An 18,264-nucleotide genomic window follows, 5' to 3' on the forward strand; every position below is an offset into this window, starting at 1 on the left:
CGGTTAGCTAACCTTATTCCTGAATTTTCCATCAGATTAATGTGTTCCTTTGGTTATGTGTAGAATCTTTGATGAGTAGCATTAATATAACACTGTCAAAATTCAATTGGGTAGTCATTTAACATATATTACGTATATAAAATTAATGCCTATCATTCTATCACCTTTGCCACCTACAGCCCACTGAAATGTTGCAATTTAATACTGCACGATCGCAACAAAAAGGTCATTAAAGATATTTGAAATGTGAAAATTTTCCGATGCCCCGAACCTTAGCTTCCACCAGTGTCTGTGTGTAATAGAAAAATGAGCAAAGTTTATTTATGATTTCATGTTTGAGGTGTGACTGGTTACATTGCGTTAAAGTGGCCCACGACCTTTATTTTGGAAGAACATCAAACAGGAAGTCGAGTTGTTTCTTCCGGTGTTTTCTTCCTGCTTGGAGGTTTTTTGGGGATTTTCTTTTTCCCGGCAGCAGCTTCAGTTTTTACACCAACATCACGGAAATCTGCCGGGCGCGAGCGCGCACTCACGCGGCGGAACCATCCGCTCAGAGCCGCGTCGCCTCTTTATCTTTCGGAATCCTTCCGATTCGCGAATGTGTCCCCGACTGTGGCGTTGCTGCACCTGAGCGCCGCTACAATTACCGAGGTATGGATACCCGGAAAACATGTGTGTGTCTGTGTGTGTGTGTGTCTGTGTCTGTCTGTCTGTCTGCGTGTGTGTGTGTCTGAGTGTGTGTGTGTGCGTGCGTGTGTCCCAGTTGACGCAGTGCTCTGGTCGTATTTTGGTGACTGGCTCGTTTGTGTTTGTGTTTATTTTCATGAGAAATCTCCATGTTTAGCGGCTAATCGTCCACCAGAGGATGATCTATCGGTCCGTGCTGCTGAGTGAAGGTTCGTCGGTGGTGTTAATGTGGGCGGAAGCCAGCAGTCTGTAATAAACGGCCTTTTATTGCGCGTTTAGAGTAAAATGCAGCAGTGTGTCCATGACTCATGGTTTTGTAGTGTAGGTGGGTGGAGGATGAGGATGGAACGGGGCCAAAATGTGCACGATATTCTAGAAGGCTCAATTTACAGAATTATAGTCCACAATCTTCACCGTGGTTTTAAAAAGCCTCGAGTTCTGAGTAAAATCAGATGCTAACGCCGGAATTCAGAGTCGATCAAAGACAAAAGTCGAGATTCTGGATCCAAATAAAGCCCCACTTCATTTCAGGTTCTTTTTTTGTTTGGGGAAACACATCTTGATTCATGACTCAGCATGTGTGAGCAAAATATTGCTATTAAATACTATTTTTCCCCCAGCTGGTGAGGAAATGTTCTGTCCGTTTTCTCTGGAAGAAATAGACAAAAGAATCAATCTGATTCAATCAAATTTCTGATTTTGATTTATGACAGATTACTGAAATTACTTAGAGATGAGCCCAGGGAGAGCCCCGATGATCATACATCACATTTGTACTACAACCGGGGGTCACAAATACATGTTTGGTGTTGTTTCTCTCAGAACTCAAAATCTTTCATAACTTCCAACAATTTTAAACGGCTTCAGGTTTGACAGCATGACAAAGACCACACAATGATTCCGGTTACAGCGACGCTCTCAAAACTAGAACACGAACGTTTAAATTGACATGATTGATTTATTATCTCAGCTCCTCGGCATCCTGCATCCCATGTTACCATGGTAACCAGTGTCAGCCTCTCCTCTGCAGGAGTCTCTGGCATTACTAGAGTTAAAATGAGACTTTTGAAGATGTTCATCATCTGATCGGGATCAAAAAAGACTTTTAACTGTCCGCTCCACCTGACGCTTGCTAGCATATTGCTAACGTTTTAGCCGAATCTGTTTCATGAGAAGAAAAAATGTTCTGTGGGAAACTGTTAGCGGCGCTTTGGTTCGGCGTTGACGTGCGTCTCTAGGAGCTCCTGCGGGTTTGGCAAGGATAATGGGACGTCTCCCTGTCTGCTTCTCTGCTGATGCCTCCGTCTCCTCCTCTCTTTGTGTTCCAGAGAGCTCCTGTCCTGGCGGCGCCGCAGCGTCTGTCTGAGAGCGAGCGGCGCGGACGCTGTGACATGAAGCCAGACACGAGCTTCCTCTCTGTAGAGCGCTGCCCATCCAATCAGCAGATTGTTGACATCAGCGACGGCCTGAGCTCACCGGTGCCCCCTGTCGGCCCAGACCGAGCGCGTTAACTGTTCCTCGGCTCTGTTTCTGTTTCAGTCGGACTCAGCCGGCGCCCCCGGGTCACGATGGAATGGTGCCTGGAGAACGTGTGGGAGCTGGCGGCAGGAGCGATGCGGTACATCAGGGAGTGCGAGGTTTACATCTCCGCCGTGGCCACGTGTGTGCTGCTGCTGTTCCTGTGGTACTGCTACAGGATGGGCAGAGATCACAGCCCGAACTACCTGTCCGGACCGGGACGCATCGGAGGCTTTATGAGCTCGGACTGTCGCAGCCGGGCCAAGGGGAAGCACGGCGTCGGAGTGGACGAGCAGAACGGTTTCGCGTTCTGTCAGTCGCCCGAGTGTTTCCGCTGCACGAGTGCCGGGGAGAGTCTGAACCAGCGGCTGTATCACAGCCTGCAAGAATACGCCAAGCGCTACACCTGGTCCGGCATGGGCCGCGTCCACAAGGGGGTTCGCGATCAAGGTCGCTACCTGAACAGCCGGCGCAGCATACAGCGGCCCGAAGTCTTCTTCCTCCCTGACTTGCCGTCAGCGCCGTTTTTCTCCAGGGAGGTCCAAAGGCACGACGTGGAGCTGCTGGAACAGAGCTTCCCCACGCTTCTCGCCGAGTTCGAGAACATCTACCAGCCAGCGGGGCCCGGCGGCGCCGCCCTCCCGCCGGGCTGGAGGGCCAACGCCACTCCTCGTGGGCAGTGGTGGACCTACTACCTGGTGAACCAGGGCATACCGCTGGTCCCCAACGTGCGGCGCTGTCCTCGCGCCTGGAGGGTTCTGGGTCAGCTGCGCACCTTCATCTCCAACAACGTGTTCGGCAACGCCTGCTTCTCTGTGCTGACGCCCGGGGGGCTGATCTCCGAACATTACGGTCCCACAAACATCCGACTGCGCTGCCACCTGGGTAAGGATGAAACCGGTCCGGGAACCTTCTCCACTGCCACCCGAGTGTCGGACGTGTGTGGTTGTTCTTCATTAGTGGACAGGAAGTCAGCGCGTGGCCTGAGTTGTGTGAGCGGCAGCTTCACAAGTTCCTGCTCCAGTCTGTGGAGTAGCTCCGTAGAAACACAACAATCATTCATTGGTTGCATATTGTCAACGAGGAGTTGGAGCGTTTCTGCACGGCTGCTACACACTTCCTGTTTTTAACATTTTCTGGAACTGGTTATTTTACACAAGTCAGAAGTGTTATTTTTATGCCCGAGGAGACAAATAACGTCACCTCTAAAGATAAAGACTGAATATTGTTCACATAAGTGAGAGGATTCAAAGTGAAACTGGTTTAAGATGAGATCTGCAGCTCAGACGGACGACACCGAACATCTGCAGGTTAATTCAACTGAACCTGAAGCTGTTTCCAGCTCTGTGGGATGTAAAAATGACACATTTTGGCTTGATGGGAACTGTTCTCCACTGAAATAGAAAGTTCTGTGACGGACTGATTTGCTGTGTTCCAGGTCTGCGGGTGCCCCCCTCCTGTGAGCTGGTGGTGGGTGGAGAGCCTCAGTGCTGGTCTGAAGGCAGCTGTCTGCTTTTTGATGACTCCTTCCTCCACAGGGCGTTCCATGAAGGTGAGCAATGGTCACAGGATGGTCTCGACGTCTTCGTTTATCACGCAGGTTTCTGGACGACTCTGCTACGGCTAAATTGTCTCCTCGTGCTCTCGTTTCTGCTCGAACTTCCTGATGCTGCTGCCAGGTTTTCCCTTGACTCCTGTCCCTGGAAATATCGACCTCATCTTCCACTTCTGTGCTAAAGAAAACCTTTGAAGTCGAATTTTACAGGGGTTTCTGGTTTTTTCTACCCTGCAGGCACCTCAGACGACGGCCCCAGGGTGGTCTTCATGGTGGACCTCTGGCAGCCCAACGTGGCCGCGGCGGAGCGACAGGCCTTGGACTACATTTTCACTCCAGCCCGTTTGGAGGACAAAGAAGGGAAATAGGTGCGAGGAGGTCATGGCGGCATTTTCTGCCTCCAGGCCGCCGTCGCTCTCGCTGTGTAGATAATATAATCTGGCCTCGCCCCAAAATGTTCTGATCACATGACCAAACATTGGGCCTCAGTTATCGTTCGCATCCTTGTAGTAATGATGTGTAGTGAAAAATGGGAACGAGAGCCAGACTTTTTAAATGCACGTTGAGCGTTTCTGTTTATACGATATCCTGAGTGGGTTCGCTCGCTCATTAACCGAGTATTGATTAACCTGCCTAGAAATGATCGACAGTTTGGATTTTTGGTGATTTGTTCGGATCGCGAACAAGGAAACAGAAGCTGAGCATTTCCTGTTTGGATATATGTTGCTGGGTATTTCAGGCTAATGCTAGCTCTTTTAATCTTCACCTCTACTCAAGGGCTCCGAGCGTTCAACCTTTAACGTTACCGATCCAGTCAGAACTTTTGTTAGTTGCCAGTTTTTGGATCGATGTGATTCCAACCAGCTGCTCTGAGCTCGTCCGAGCTAAAGTCACAACTGCGTCGTTTGCTGTTAGGCAGCGCAACAAAGGATAAACGAATCTTTCGCTCCAGTCGCGTGTACCTGTGCTGAGGGTAGAGCGCCGCCTCGTGGAGCAAACATGATGTTATTTTTCTTGCTAATTTGGTGTGAAGATTTAACGGTTTTATGTTCCGTCTGTAGGCAATAACCAGAACGGTGCCAAGGTAGGTATGTACATTAAACATCAACACTTACTGCATTTCCTCCGTTACGCTATTCGTCCGTTTCCGTTTTGGTTCAGAAAACGCTAAAATTGTATTTTATTACTTTAGATGTTGTCTGTAGTTCATCTCTGGGCAATAATCACCCCTGTGGATGATTGTTTACGTCATGATAACTGAGGCCCAATGCCGAGCGTGACGCAAATGTTTACAGACGTGCTGACGTCGCGTCTCCCGCCTGTGTCGTACGTAATCGTGTCCTCTGAGAATTCAGTCCTGCTTTACGTCACTTGGTTAGAAAAGCACATTTTGAGCTCAAACTGTGTAGAACGGCCGGACATGATGCGTTTTTGGTCAATTTACTAGCCTTTTCTCCTGGTTGTATTTGATATCTGGTTTGTATCCCTGTAAATACGGAACAGTCTGGGCTTTTTGAATGATTGGACTCTGTTTCTGTCTAGATTTTCAGCTGAAGTTGAACATTTTGTCCCGCCTCCATGCAGACGATGGAATCATTATTCTTGATTGTATAAAAATGTTTATGAAGTTCATCGTGATTCCGTGACGCATCCTGTTTCAGTTGTTCTGGATTTCTGCTGTTACTGAAATTAATGCACATGCTGTAAAGGAACAGTTCTGTCAGACAGGAACAATTCTGCCACAGTCACGCTACTTACAATGTTAATGTCATGACCAAGAAACGGTTTCAAACCATCCAAATGCGAATGAGGTAGCAGCGAACTCCCTCAAACTGGAGGTTCACTGGTCGGCCACTGGGTGTCGCTGTTATACAGGTTGACCTTTGCTCAGGTAGAGAGAAAACATCAAAAATGTCTTTTAGCTTAGCAGAAAAAGTTCTGTCACAGGTGTTTACATGTTCCTGTCTTGTTTCAGGAGAAAGTTGACCTTGGATTGATTCAGGAGTCGGGAACTTTTGAGGGAATTCTGTGTCGACGATCAGCGAATCGCTGACGGCGGAATGTTCCCTTCCTGTGTTGAACTGTTCCTTTAATCCTTCATCTGTTTGCATTTGCAGCCTACAGACCTTCGGGAGCTTTACAATCACAATACAAGACGCTCGTCCGTTTAATTGTGATGTTTACAAAAGTGAAACGTTTTAAAGTTGTTTACAATAGTCAGACTGAGCTGTGTGTGACCGCTGTCGTCAATCCTCTGGTGAGCATGAAAAGTGTTTGCTTCAACGCTGAGGCAGGGGCCTGTTTACAGCCATGAAGGGACGGTCCTTCAGTGTCCTCGTATGCTTTTTGAACAGTATAATTCTGTACATTTAATAAAGGGTTGAATCTCTTATTTAAACGTGCTGTCAAGCGTGTGGCCTGCACACAAGCACAAGATTGCAGCTTCCCAACTGTCTCTTCTCTCCAAAGGGACGTCATACTTTTTAAAAAAACTAGTTTTTCCCATCCGGGATGTGTCCTATAGCGCCCCCTGCATGTCGCCCGGAACATTAGCTGCTGTTTTTAATCATTTGGTTGGAAAATTGAACATTTGCATTTGAAATATGCCTGACAGTTTTGCATACTAACGCACCCGTTTACACGCAAAACAGGTGCGTTCTGAGGTTCAGGTTAGAACTGGATTGAAGGGTCAAGGTGCGAGTCAGGGGAGTAGATTATGTAGAACATTCCTATTAAAAATAGAAGTACTAACGCGGGTGTGTGGCCAGACCACGCCCGTCATAAAAATCGCCAATATTGCGCAAATATTTCCTGCACAGGTTCATGTTGCCACTGGTTTTGTCGGTGTCTCAGCTGGCGTCGTCGCGCACCTGTCCACACACGTGACCACCGCGGAACCACTACTCATCAATTTTTAAAAAACAGGGGTACGCGCTCTACAGGGGTACGCGCTCTGCACGCGTGCGTGGAGCCCGTGCGCCTCCCATCCGCGCTTCCGCACCGCAGTCAGGTGATGAGCGGCAGCCGAACTTCGCGGCTGCGCTGCGCTGACATGTGTCGGAGCGAAAACGGTGCGTAACGGCGAGGATGTCGACGCCGACCGGAGCGGATCCGCAGTGATGAGCTCCTCATTCCCAAAATCGGACTCTACGACCACCTTGCTGAAACCCACTGCGGTACGGAGACTGCCACACACCCCCGAGCGCCCGGCGGAGAACCGGAGGGTTCAGCATCAGCATCAGCACCACCACCGTCCCAAAGCCGAGGAGTCCTCCTGGTCGGCCGAGTGCGACCTCAGCTCCCGCAGACCGCTGTGCCACCCGTCCCATGTCGACAGCCCTGATACAGGTAACAGCCCGGCCGCTCGAGGTAAGAGTAAACCCCAGGAACAGCAGAACCACCAAGGTCCTGACCCACCGGGGTCCGGCGAGCCGTCCCGGTGTGTGAAGGAGCGCTGCAGGTCGTCCAAGCCCCCACATCGGCACCACCACCACCACCATCACCGCAGGAAACACCGGGAGGAGAACCTCGCTGCCAACGACACGGAGCCCCGTCGCTGCCCCAGGAACCCCAGCTCCGTCCCCAGGGTGGCCTCGCTGGACGACACCAATGACGAGCGAGTCCCCCTCTGCCAGCCGCGGGACAGCAAAGGGGCCAGTCCGGCCGAGAACGGCGGCGGTGGAGCCAGCAGCCCGGCCGCGTCCTCCTGCACCCTGGTCCCGCTCTCCCACCGTTCCTCCCGGCGGTCCCGGAGGTCGAGCACCGCGTCCTCCGCGTCTGACATCAATTTACGCACCATCCTGAACTCTTTGTTCGGCCAGGTGAGACTAGATACATGTCACACTCAATGTTTGAGGTCAGCGTGGGGGGTCTTAGGAGCCTCCTCCTGGACCTCCGACCTCATATCCTGAAAGTACCTTCAAGCTGAACCGGAACACGATCATGTGTGTGATGCCCCTGAACGCATCATGCATCATTCTTATGTAAGTTGTTCGTTGTCCTACCTCCTACAGACCTCCTCAGTCAGGCAGAACTTCCTGCAGAGGTGGAAGATCAGATCAGCCAAAAGAAAATGCTCTGATGTGCAGCTCACTCAGAAAAAAGACCAATGTTCCGACGGATGGAGGGTTTTCTTCTATCTGCACGAGAACCTATTTACATAAAAGCTGTAAGCAAACTAGTTTTCAGGTTTACATTTAAAATTCCCATCTTCTAAAACCTTCTAATATCACACCATGAAAATGACAAAAGGTCACGAAGCTCCACAAAAGAAATGGAATGAAATAGACATTTGAATTGTTGGGTTTGGTGACAGATCTGCCTCCACGTCTCCAGTGTTATCTGGGGCTCAGGGATTTTCATCTGATTTTGACTCTGGTAGTTCTCAACCTGTGTGTGTGTGTGCGTGTGCGTGTGCGTGTGTGTGTGTGTGTGTGTTGTGTGTGTGTGTGTGTGTGTGTTGTGTGTGTGTGTGTTGTGTGTGTGTGTGTGTGGTGTGTGTGTGTGTGTGTGTGTCACCGGGGAGTCTTGAAAACATTAGTGTGACCTGAAAAAAGCTGAGGCGTTCAGGGACGCACTGGAAAACACATGTAACTGAGGCGTTCAGGGTGCTTCAGGTGAGGTGCTGATTTCTGACACGAAGGAGACCGGGCTGGGGGTCCTCGGATGACGCCCGAGGTGCCCTTGAGCTCGGTACTGAACCCCGGAGGTACCAAACGAGCTGGCGACTCGACCAGGGGTGCACCCAGCCTTCACCTGTACTCTAAGTAAATACATAAATAAATAAACAGTGTAGGTGGAGTCACGTGCCTAAGGTCGTTCTGTCCTTGTGTTTAGCCGACAGTGATGACATCATCTTCATCACGTGGGGTTGTGAGACAATAAAATATTTACTGATGTATCAGATATCACATGAGCCCATGAAGATAAGAAGATAGAAAATGTTAATGTTTAATACTTTTATACGTGGTCCCCACTTTGGCTAGTGATGCTGAGAATCGATCAGATCAATATTCCTCTTTTCCTGATAGCTTGCATCTGTGTGTTTTTCCTGATCTGGTAAAAGATAAAGCTGCTAAAGCTACAGCTTCATTCAGTCATTGTGACCGGGAACTAGCGCCCTCTGCAGGTGCGGCAAATATAATAGTTTTTACCTCATAACTGTATATTGCTCATTGCGGTTTTTCTCAGTTAGAAATAAAATGTTTCTGTGAATATTGGTCAGAATTATGTCTCTAGGGACAGAAGGGACAAAAGACAAAAATATGAAGTGAAGCATTTGCTGGTTTCTAAATATATCATAGGTATTTGCCATTGTTTTCGACTGCGACTAAAAGAGAATAAACTTAATTAGTGTTATATGCAGGACGGCCATCAGGTGAAAAAAAGTTTCCATCTGTGGATGTGATTTATGTCCATCCTGGATTTGGAGCAGACGGAGCGTCTCCCTCTTCTCCTTTAATAGTCATACGCCAGTTTCTGCCTCCCCGTCGCTCCTTCGGCTCCTCGCTCTTCTTGCTCTTCCTCCCAGCTGTTGCTAAACCCTGATAGCTCCAGACTCTGTGCAGCTCGCCGTCCTCGTCTGCTTCTGAGACTTCATGGGTCTTGTTGAAACCAGAGTTTACGTTCCGCTCAACATGCAAGCTGACGGTTTAACGGAGGAGAACTCCTGGTCGTTCTTGTTGCCTCTCTTTGGAGTGAAAGACTGCCTGGACTGGCCTCTCTCAGCGGTACGATTGTGCTTCCTCCTTCTATATATACACACCTTTGTGGCTGCTTTTCACCTTCTCTACTCAGACTTGAAGAGTTTTGTGTAATATATTGTTAAGCTTTTTGGCCAAAGGTCACCACGTTGACCTGTAAGGAACAGCTGGTCTGGGGAAACCTTAAGAGGTCCATCAACATAGGTGTCACCTGATGAACACCTGAACCCTCCTGGTCTTAAACCTGAACTGGTTTCTCTGACAGCAGCGGCTCCCTGGAACATGTTTGGTTCCATGATGGTTCCTCATGTGGCATTTGAGCTCGTGTTTGTCCCCGGCTGTGTTTACAGATCCTGTGACAGTGAATAGGCACGCGGTGCCAGTCCTGACATCAGCAAAGGTAAACTGTTATGAACGATTGGTGGAAAGTAGTTGGAGATAATGGGAGCTCTAATGGTTTGTATCTGCTCCTCCTCTGGAGGCTCATGGATCAGCTGATCCAGCTTCTGGGTTTCACCCCGGGAAATAAAACTGCCCGGGGCACTTTCAGCTTTCCCGGCAGGTAAATGCTTAGCTTAGCTTAAATGCTGCCGTTAAACATGTGCAGCATTTTGGGGGTTTGTGCGGTGATGTAGGTTAATTCTTCTGGTCCATTATGTGGCTGATTGATGGCCTTGGTTCCTCGTGTCCCAGCAGTTCTGGTCGGACAGACCTGACATCAGCTGTCTGTGTGGTGTTTACATCCCCAGTGCTCCGGCGGTTAACCTCGCGGGCTTCTGGGATACATCGGCCCCTGTCTGCCCTTTAAATGTTGAATCAACTGTAAATAAGTGGTGCAGAAACAGATCAGGACACAGAGGTTCTGGTTCCTTGTCTGGACGGGTATCAACGTTTTGACAACCAAATCCAGGCTGGTGGTTGTGACGGAGACAGCAGTCAAATGTTGTCATCACGAGCCATGACATCATTTTACACATGACGAATAAAGAAATCTTTTTCTGCTCCTGAACAGGACAGAGAGCTGCGGCCAGAAGAAATGGACGGTGAGTTTTTGTCCTTTATGATTCTTATACCCGTTAAATGGAAACTAATCCAAAAAAGACAAAAGCAAAAGACTCACGGAGGTCACGTTTTGGCCACAAATTCACAAATCAGAACTTAAAGGCCGTCTTTTTCTGTCCTGGATGTGTGTCGACATGTCCGAATGTTCACGTTTGTCTGAATGTCCACCAGAGTTGCGAGACGCCTTCAAGGAGTTTGACAAAGACAAAGACGGATTCATCAGCTGCAAAGATCTGGGGAACTGTATGAGAACTATGGGATACATGCCGACGGAGATGGAGCTGATCGAGCTGAGCCAGCGGATCAACATGAACCGTAAGGACGTGAACACACACGTCGGCTGGATCACACACGTTTGCTGCGGGAAAACCTGAATCTCTTTGTCTCCAGTCGGAGGACACGTGGACTTTGAGGATTTTGTGGAGTTGATGGGGCCAAAACTACTGGCGGAGACCGCAGACATGATTGGAATCAAGGAGTTAAAGGATGCGTTCAGAGAGGTGGGCCCGTTGTTTTGGTGCCAGAGGTTCTGGTTCCTCTGCTCGGATTAATGTTCTTCCTCTGACGTCTGTTCTCAGTTCGACACCAACGGAGACGGCGCAATAAGCACGTCTGAGCTCCGAGATGCCATGCGGAAGTTGTTGGGGCAGCAGGTAAGTTTGGATCAGAACCAGTTCTGTTTGAGCTGACAGGCCGAGGCCTACAGAGTTAATCAAAATGTTTTAAGCTGGCAGCACTGCTCGTTAGCGTGGTTACATTTTATCTCAACTGTTTGACTTCTTAACTAAGTTCACCAGACCAGAACACGTGATCTGAACAGCTCAGAGAAAATGAGTGGCCCAGTCGAGCGACCCAGTGAGTGTCAAGGTTAACAATGTTGACACTCAGTCGTAAATCAGGGTTTCACACATCATCATTAAACACAAGAAAAAATTAACCTCAAAAAACGTTTGATCGAAAAATCATGTAAAGAGGTGACGCGCCGCGCCACCAGGGGGCGACAGAGGCACGTTTCTGTCCACTGTGTCAACTGTCTTTGTACAGTAAATATGAATTTTGTAAAACAGATCGTGAGAAGAACGTGCATATTTTTTTATGTTTAGTGCTACAACATTTTTGTCATTAGGTTGGACTGAAGGAGGCTGAAGACATCTTGCGGGACGTGGACCTGAATGGGGACGGCTTGGTTGACTTTGAAGGTGAATCACCCCACAAAAACCAAGCGCTGCTGACATCCTGAAGGTCATTTCTAATCTTTTCCTCTCTCCTGTCAGAGTTTGTACGAATGATGTCTCGCTAGGCTTCTTGACCCAATGGGTCCTGAATGTGAAGTGGAGTCTGGCGCCGTCCTGGACGCTACAACCCAGAGATCTCTGAGCCACCCGCATCTGAACGACACTGGAACCCAACCTCCTGTTGAGGAGGAGTCACCTTACATGGATTAAGTGTTCTTCCTGATGAGTCTGCTCTCCGATGGAGGCAGAGTTCTTCGCTGTAGCTGATGATTGTCCAAATTCTGTTTTTGCACTTTAATTCTCACTTGGAGCGTCCCGTCTCTTCTCATACGTGTCTCTGCTGTCAGGACGAGAATGTCTGCACAGAAACCGTCCACCTGTGCTCTAAATGAATGTTCCATGTGTGACGCTGGTGTTCCACACAGGAACTCCTGTGGCAATAGGTCACGTGTACTGTGAGTGTATTTTCACTGTTCTGCAGCAGAACTGGGATTTGTGTGTCATGTTATCACTGCAGCCTCAGCCGAGAGATGCAGAACGGGGAGAATTTTAAGTCTGAATGTTGGTAAAAAAACAGTTGAAACCATCTAAAGTTCTCAGATACAGTAAATGATTGTGTATGTGTTGCTTCTGGATCGTTGGTGTTGTCTCGTCAGAGCTGCTGAAGCAGCGGTAATGTACGCGGACGCAAATGTAGCTGTATTGTATGTTCATGTCAATTTGATTGTAATGTCCAACGCATATGTGTTGTCACAGCAGTTCTTATGCATGCCAAAGAATTTACTACATTCTGTACGCACATTTGCAAATACAAACATTTTCATCAAGTTGGTGTCAATTAAAGGTGTTTACAATTTGGACCATTTTCTTTGCTGATGAATGTTTTGGGATGCTAATGGTAACTGGACAGTAAAAAGAAAGTTGTTTTTAAAAAAATTAATAATCACAAATATCAACAACTCTAGTTCATGTCAGTGCTTACAGTCGCCATCTTTATTTAAAATGGTCCATGGTTCGGGAACGAGAAAACAAACACGCCCCCTGCGATATTGTTGCCATAGCAACCGTCTTCATTCACTCCTTTCTGGTCAAGCGCGTGTGTTCTGCGGTGGACTCTCCTGATTGGACGAGATGCTGAACATACCATACCGGAAAAAGGGGGCGTGGACCCCTATTAAAGGACAAGTGCGACACATAACGTCTTAATATGTTTCACCTATTAACACAATCCAAACAAAATTGGATTGAGTTTTGATTAAAATTGAAAAGACAAATTTATTGGAAAATAAAACCCGTTTCGTACTGTTCAGTGTTTAAAGCGGTGTTAAGGTACTGTTATAGCTTACTATGTTATGTCATGTACAATATAATGAAGTACTATTAGCTTGCGTTGGAACAGACGTACACATACATTTTTTTAATGATAATACGTTCTCTTGAGCTCTGGAGATGACCTTTCACATGAAACCTGAGAGGTTAACCTCAGGGCAAAGTATCCCAACGTTCATTTGACGTGGATAAAAAGACTTCCGGGTCCTCGGTTCTGGAAACCACCCCCTGACTGACCGAGAAAGATTTGTGTGATTTTATTGTGCATTGCACATCATCATTATTTACAAAATCTTCCGTGTAAATGTGATTTGACTATAAGATAAATTAGCGTTGAAATATTTACAAAGCCTTATGTCAAAGGGGCGTGGTCTCGCCGAGCTTCCTTCGCTGATTGGTCACCGACAGGCTAAAGTTAGGTAGTCCTGTTCCGCCTTCAGCAGCTAGCAGGAGTGCTGCTCGTTTCCGATGCACACATTGAATGAAAGTCGATGTAGCATCAGTTTGCGGACAACAGCAATAAAGAGTTCGTGTGTTTGATGAGGATTTTTCACGTCGCTGCCGCTGGAGAGACCGTGTTTGCAGAGGGAAATCTTCACATTGGGGAAAGATTGATTTTGTGCAGAGAAAGACAGAGATATTTCCATTAGCCGGGCTCTCACAGACCAAGTATTTCTGGTTAGACAGGTAGGTCTGCTAGCAAACAAACTACAGTTTCTGTCCAAATCTAACTGTAAAATGATTTCACGTGATCAGAGTGGGTTTCTTGACATTATTTATGACACTTGCTGATGAATATAATGTTTTATTGTAAGGGTACTACCGGTATCGCTGCTGTTAGCATGTAGGCTAATTCAGATATCATGTTGCATGACAGGATGGTTAGCTCCTCTGGTTAGCTGACCTTACATGTGCTGTTGCATGGTGACGCGCTAACGTTATTTCCGACGTCTACCTGCCTGTAGGTTCGGGCCGTGCGGGGTGATGCAGTGGGTCGGGGCGCAGCTTGTCGTCGGGCTGCTCGCAGCGGTACTGTCGCTGCTGACGGAGCAGTGCTGGGCGGAAGGCGGGGACCCGAGGCTGGCTGAACGGGTGATCTGGGCTGTCAATGCTGGAGGTGAAGCACACGTAGATGTGCACGGCATTCACTTCAGGAAAGACCCGTTGGAAGGGAAGGTCGGTAAAGGTGAGTGGTGGCTTTATTGCTGATGTTTAAATGATCCTCTGTGGATCCGGAGGTGTCTTCCGTAGTAACGAGGCTAATGAGGAGTCAGCACAGCGCCGTAGAGCTCCGCCCTTCAGCGTGGAGGTCAAGCAGGTGCTGATATGATCAATTAGACGGCACCAACATGTGATCTCGCTGATGTTGTAATTTGTGGTTGGGAGACAGCTCAGAGTCACTGCAGCCTGCTGTACATTTTAAAGTGTGCAACTTCCTAAATTTGGCTGTACATTGCCTCGTTGATGGTTAAAAACAAGTTCAGCTTAACGTGGCTAACAGCTGCACATACCACATGTAAATTTTATGGAAGTGCCCATTTTTGAGGAAGTATTAAGCGGTACAGCTGAACATGCTGCTCTTCTTCTTTAAAGCATCTGATTACGGTGTGCGTCTGCCAATCCTGCGTTCCAGTCCGGAGGACCAGATCCTGTACCAGACAGAGCGCTACAACGAGGACACTTTTGGTTACGATATTCCCATCCGCGATGAGGGCGATTATATACTGGTTATGAAGTATGCAGAGGTTTACTTCGCACAGTCACAGCAGAAGGTATGGAGGCAGTGCTGCTGGATAAATGGTCATAAATGCTGCACCGGCACACACACACACACACACAAACGTACGTGTGTGTTTGTGATATGACATGAACACGTGTACAGAAGAATGAATTTGTGATCAAGAATGTTTATATCAATCATCAATGTGGAATATCGACTCGCACAACATAAACCGCATAAAATCTAAATAATTCAAAGGTTTTGCTAAAATGCTGAAGGTGGATTAGGCAGGCTGGATGATGGATCGCTATTGATCTCCAAATCTGGTGATCGGAACAGGTGTTTGACGTTCGTCTGAATGGTCACATGGTGGTGAAGGATCTGGACATCTTTGATCGAGTGGGTCACAGCACAGCTCACGACGAGATCGTGCCTTTCTCTATTCGGAGGGGGAAGCTGAGCGTGCAGGGGGAGGTGTCCACGTTTAACGGGAAACTCACCGTGGAGTTCGTGAAGGTGGGAATTCTGCTGGATTTCTGACGCATTGATTATAAAGTTTGATTGCTTCTTCTGCAGGTAAGATCATCCTCAAATGTTATTTCTGCATTTCAGGGTTACTATGACAACCCAAAAGTCTGCGCTCTCTACGTGATGAAGGGGACTTTAGAAGGTGAGAACATAAGTGCTGCGGGGCAGAGTCGTGCATTTCCGGAGCTTCCTCAATCGGCAGCAGTTCTGAATACACCTGGAATTCTCCTTTTTCTATTGTATGTGATTGAAATGGAATTCTGATCCTCTGCTGCTCAACATGGGCTCAAAAATCCCCAAAACTGCTTTAAAACCTGCAAACTGAGCAGCACCTGACCCAGTTCCCTAATTTTGATTTTCTTTCTTAAACTCAATTTAAACAGAAAATTCTGGACATGGTTTTTTTATTCTTTTTTATCTTTTATGAGTAGATTTACAAGAAAAAGAAAATGGTATGTTCACACAAATGTAACCTCCAGCAGCAAAAATCATCAAACACACATACACACTCTCACACACCTGGTTGACCAGTTCAGTAGTTTCCAGTCGGCCTTGAAAGCTCCAGCTGGGATTTTTCTCACTGATCTGGAGTCGGGTTGAGCTTCGAGGGCCACGTTGACCCCTCCTGCAAAGGTCGTCTTTAGCCGCCCCACGTGTTAAAAACACTCTTCTTTCCTGGGATAATTTGGCTCCTCCTTCCCTCGACAGATGTGCCAAAGCTGCAGCCTCATCCGGGTCTGGAGAAGCACGAGGAAGAAGAGGAAGAGGAGGAGGACAGCGAAGGAGGCGAGGACGGTGGGAAGAAACGGGCCCAGGCAGTTGCAAAATCCCGGGTCCAGTCGGGCCCCAGAACACCGAACCCATATGCGACCGACAACAGCAGCCTGATGTTCCCCATCCTGGTGGCGTTCGGAGTCTTCATCCCGACGCTCTTCTGCCTCTGTCGGCTGTGAGCCGAAGGGGGCGGAGCTGAGACGTTGAGGACAAAAACACTTTGCTACTGTTGGGGGGGGGGGGAGAAAAGGAGGGGTGAGACTCTGGAAAGTTCCAACTCTCCCGAACATTCCTCAACATCTCCGCAGAAACCAGAGTTGGATTTCTCATCCGATGACTCGGCAGCCATTCTCTGCTGTGATTGGTTCATTTTTAGAAACACAAATGCTGAATTTGGGCAGGAAGTAGTTTTGAATTTTGAGCGGTTTTCACACATGTGCTTTTCATCCAGCCCGGTTCCCAAATATCGCACGTTTCAAAGTGAGAATGTCCGAACTCTCGTGTCTGATTTTTCCTTTTGCCTTTTTCTTTCTATGCCTTTGTTGTCGTTGTTGTTGTTTTTTTTTCTTTGTTTCACCAAAGAATTTTCTTCTTCTGTGGAAAATGTTTGGTTGCTGCCTGTTGAGTTCTGCGTTGCCTCTCAGCTGTGTGTCTTTGTGTCTTCTGGAGGAAGACGAATTTGGGGGATCGTTGCCGTTGGGAGCGTCTAAGCCAGGAGCTAACACCAGGAGCTTCCTGTTGTTCTCGCTCCCCTTTGAGTCCTCTCTGACGTCCCGGTTCCTTTCCAGAAGCTCCATTTGGGGTTCTGGTCTCCACTGCAGGTGCTCCACGCTGTGCAGACGTCACTCTGCCTCTTTTCACTCATTTGTCTTAACGGAAAGGTTTGGGTTAATGGTTCAGGGGACGCGGTTCCTCTCTCTGGCCTCTTTAACTGAAGACGTGTCTTTGCTGCTCCGTCTCTTCCAGACTTGTTGAATTCAGCACCAAAGTCTGGTTTGTTCTCTGCAGCTGCTGCTGCTCGTGAAGAACATCTACGAAACAAACGTTCCTCAGCTTGTCCTCCAGGTAGAACCCTCTTTGGTTGCTGGTGGAACTCGGTGGTCTAACGTTGTCGTGCTTCGCAACATGATCCGGAACCATTTGAGCCTCATCCGCGGGTGAAGCCGGGCTTAAACCTCCGGCTTTACCTTTGACCCGTTTGTGTCCTGGAGGTTCTGTGGGAACCTGTAAAAATTAGTCGGGAGCTCCAGTGAACCATTCGGAGAAGACCTAGGTGAACGGTTCTGGATGAGAGTTCTTTGTGAGCTTTGTGAGACGTTCCACTGCAGCAATCTAATTTTGGGCCCGGAAGACTATTTTGTTCTGTTTTTTTTCTAAAAATCCACACTGATGTTTAAGCTGTGGAATCACAGCGTAGTCCTCGTGCAGCATGCGGCTCCTGTAAGGACCCGAACACGTTTTTGTTTTTTTTGTTATATTCATTGATCTCAAAGGCTTAAGTTATATTTTAAATCGAGTAATTAAAATCTAATAACATTTTTAGAGGACCGTCTCAAATATGGACTGAAATGATTTTGAAGAGACAGAATTTAAAATTGGTGTTTTAAAAATAGTTAGATCTCATTTATTCGGGGATGTTTTGATTGCGTCGCTCCTTCGTTTTCTGCGTCTTCTTCTGTGGTGTCTGAGGTGTTCAGGCTTTTTTTTTTTGTGGCGTTTGTTCATCGTTTTTAAAAGCAGCCAACAAATAAATGAGATTATTAATGAATCAGAGGTTTTATCCTTCTGTTCTAATTTAAATTAAAGCTGATCGGGTTTGTTTGGAGGATCAGATTTCTTCAAATGATTTTTTTTTTCCTCAGGATGTTTTAATATTAGTGTGACATTTTGCACTGCCTGGTGTATTTTACCCTTGTTGTCATTTTTGTGTTTTGTTGCCTTGAATAATTGAATACATTGAGCTTTTTACCATGCTGGCTTTTGCTTTAGCAACTCTTTTTCTTTCCTCCTTCAACTGTTTTCCATAAAAATCCACAGAAGCTGATTATGAAGTTAAAATTAGGATTTCTCTTTGATTTTAAGGTTCCGAAAACAAAAGCAATCTTGGAGGGGAAAAAGGTAAAAATAGAATGGGAAAAACTTGATTAAAAACAG

At 47.5% G+C, this 18,264-nt stretch overlaps 3 protein-coding genes and 1 long non-coding RNA gene across 7 annotated transcripts; 3 read left to right on the plus strand and 1 right to left on the minus strand.

The window, feature by feature from the left end:
• Positions 1 to 426: 426 nt before the first annotated feature.
• On the plus strand, positions 427 to 6,158 carry asphd2 (aspartate beta-hydroxylase domain containing 2). Of its 3 annotated transcripts, none has more exons than XM_057033892.1 (4): positions 427 to 651; positions 2,227 to 3,090; positions 3,644 to 3,757; positions 3,998 to 6,158. In XM_057033892.1, the coding sequence occupies exons 2-4, from the start codon at positions 2,256 to 2,258 to the stop codon at positions 4,126 to 4,128; spliced, it is 1,080 nt and encodes a 359-aa protein (XP_056889872.1). In that variant the 5' UTR covers positions 427 to 651; positions 2,227 to 2,255; the 3' UTR covers positions 4,129 to 6,158. The 3 variants fall into 3 exon arrangements, with proteins under 3 accessions (XP_056889872.1, XP_056889873.1, XP_056889874.1); XM_057033893.1 differs by having other exon boundaries at positions 428 to 651; positions 2,016 to 3,090; XM_057033894.1 differs by lacking the exon at positions 427 to 651 and adding an exon at positions 737 to 896 and having other exon boundaries at positions 2,016 to 3,090.
• Positions 6,159 to 6,403: 245 nt separating this feature from the next.
• Positions 6,404 to 12,619, plus strand: cabp1a (calcium binding protein 1a). 2 transcript variants are annotated; one of them, XM_057033895.1, is made up of 7 exons: positions 6,404 to 7,581; positions 10,475 to 10,505; positions 10,696 to 10,839; positions 10,915 to 11,024; positions 11,103 to 11,177; positions 11,651 to 11,723; positions 11,799 to 12,619. In XM_057033895.1, exons 1-7 carry the CDS (start codon positions 6,880 to 6,882, stop codon positions 11,822 to 11,824), a joined length of 1,161 nt encoding a protein of 386 aa, XP_056889875.1. In that variant the 5' UTR covers positions 6,404 to 6,879; the 3' UTR covers positions 11,825 to 12,619. The 2 variants fall into 2 exon arrangements, with proteins under 2 accessions (XP_056889875.1, XP_056889876.1); XM_057033896.1 differs by lacking the exon at positions 6,404 to 7,581 and adding an exon at positions 8,285 to 9,489.
• A 105-nt stretch (positions 12,620 to 12,724) lies between these two features.
• LOC130526332 (uncharacterized) lies at positions 12,725 to 13,567 on the minus strand. The gene is made up of 2 exons (XR_008950706.1): positions 13,435 to 13,567; positions 12,725 to 13,320 (listed from the first exon to the last, which is right to left on the minus strand). It is a non-coding gene; the product is annotated as an uncharacterized LOC130526332 (long non-coding RNA).
• On the plus strand, positions 13,553 to 18,088 carry mlec (malectin). Its single transcript, XM_057033898.1, has 6 exons — positions 13,553 to 13,775; positions 14,054 to 14,274; positions 14,682 to 14,860; positions 15,148 to 15,324; positions 15,421 to 15,478; positions 16,045 to 18,088. Exons 2-6 carry the CDS (start codon positions 14,073 to 14,075, stop codon positions 16,287 to 16,289), a joined length of 861 nt encoding a protein of 286 aa, XP_056889878.1. The 5' UTR covers positions 13,553 to 13,775; positions 14,054 to 14,072; the 3' UTR covers positions 16,290 to 18,088.
• The last annotated feature ends 176 nt before the right edge of the window (positions 18,089 to 18,264 follow it).

Source organism: Takifugu flavidus, chromosome 5 (genome assembly GCF_003711565.1).
Source record: "Takifugu flavidus isolate HTHZ2018 chromosome 5, ASM371156v2, whole genome shotgun sequence".
Classification (NCBI taxonomy): domain Eukaryota; kingdom Metazoa; phylum Chordata; class Actinopteri; order Tetraodontiformes; family Tetraodontidae; genus Takifugu; species Takifugu flavidus.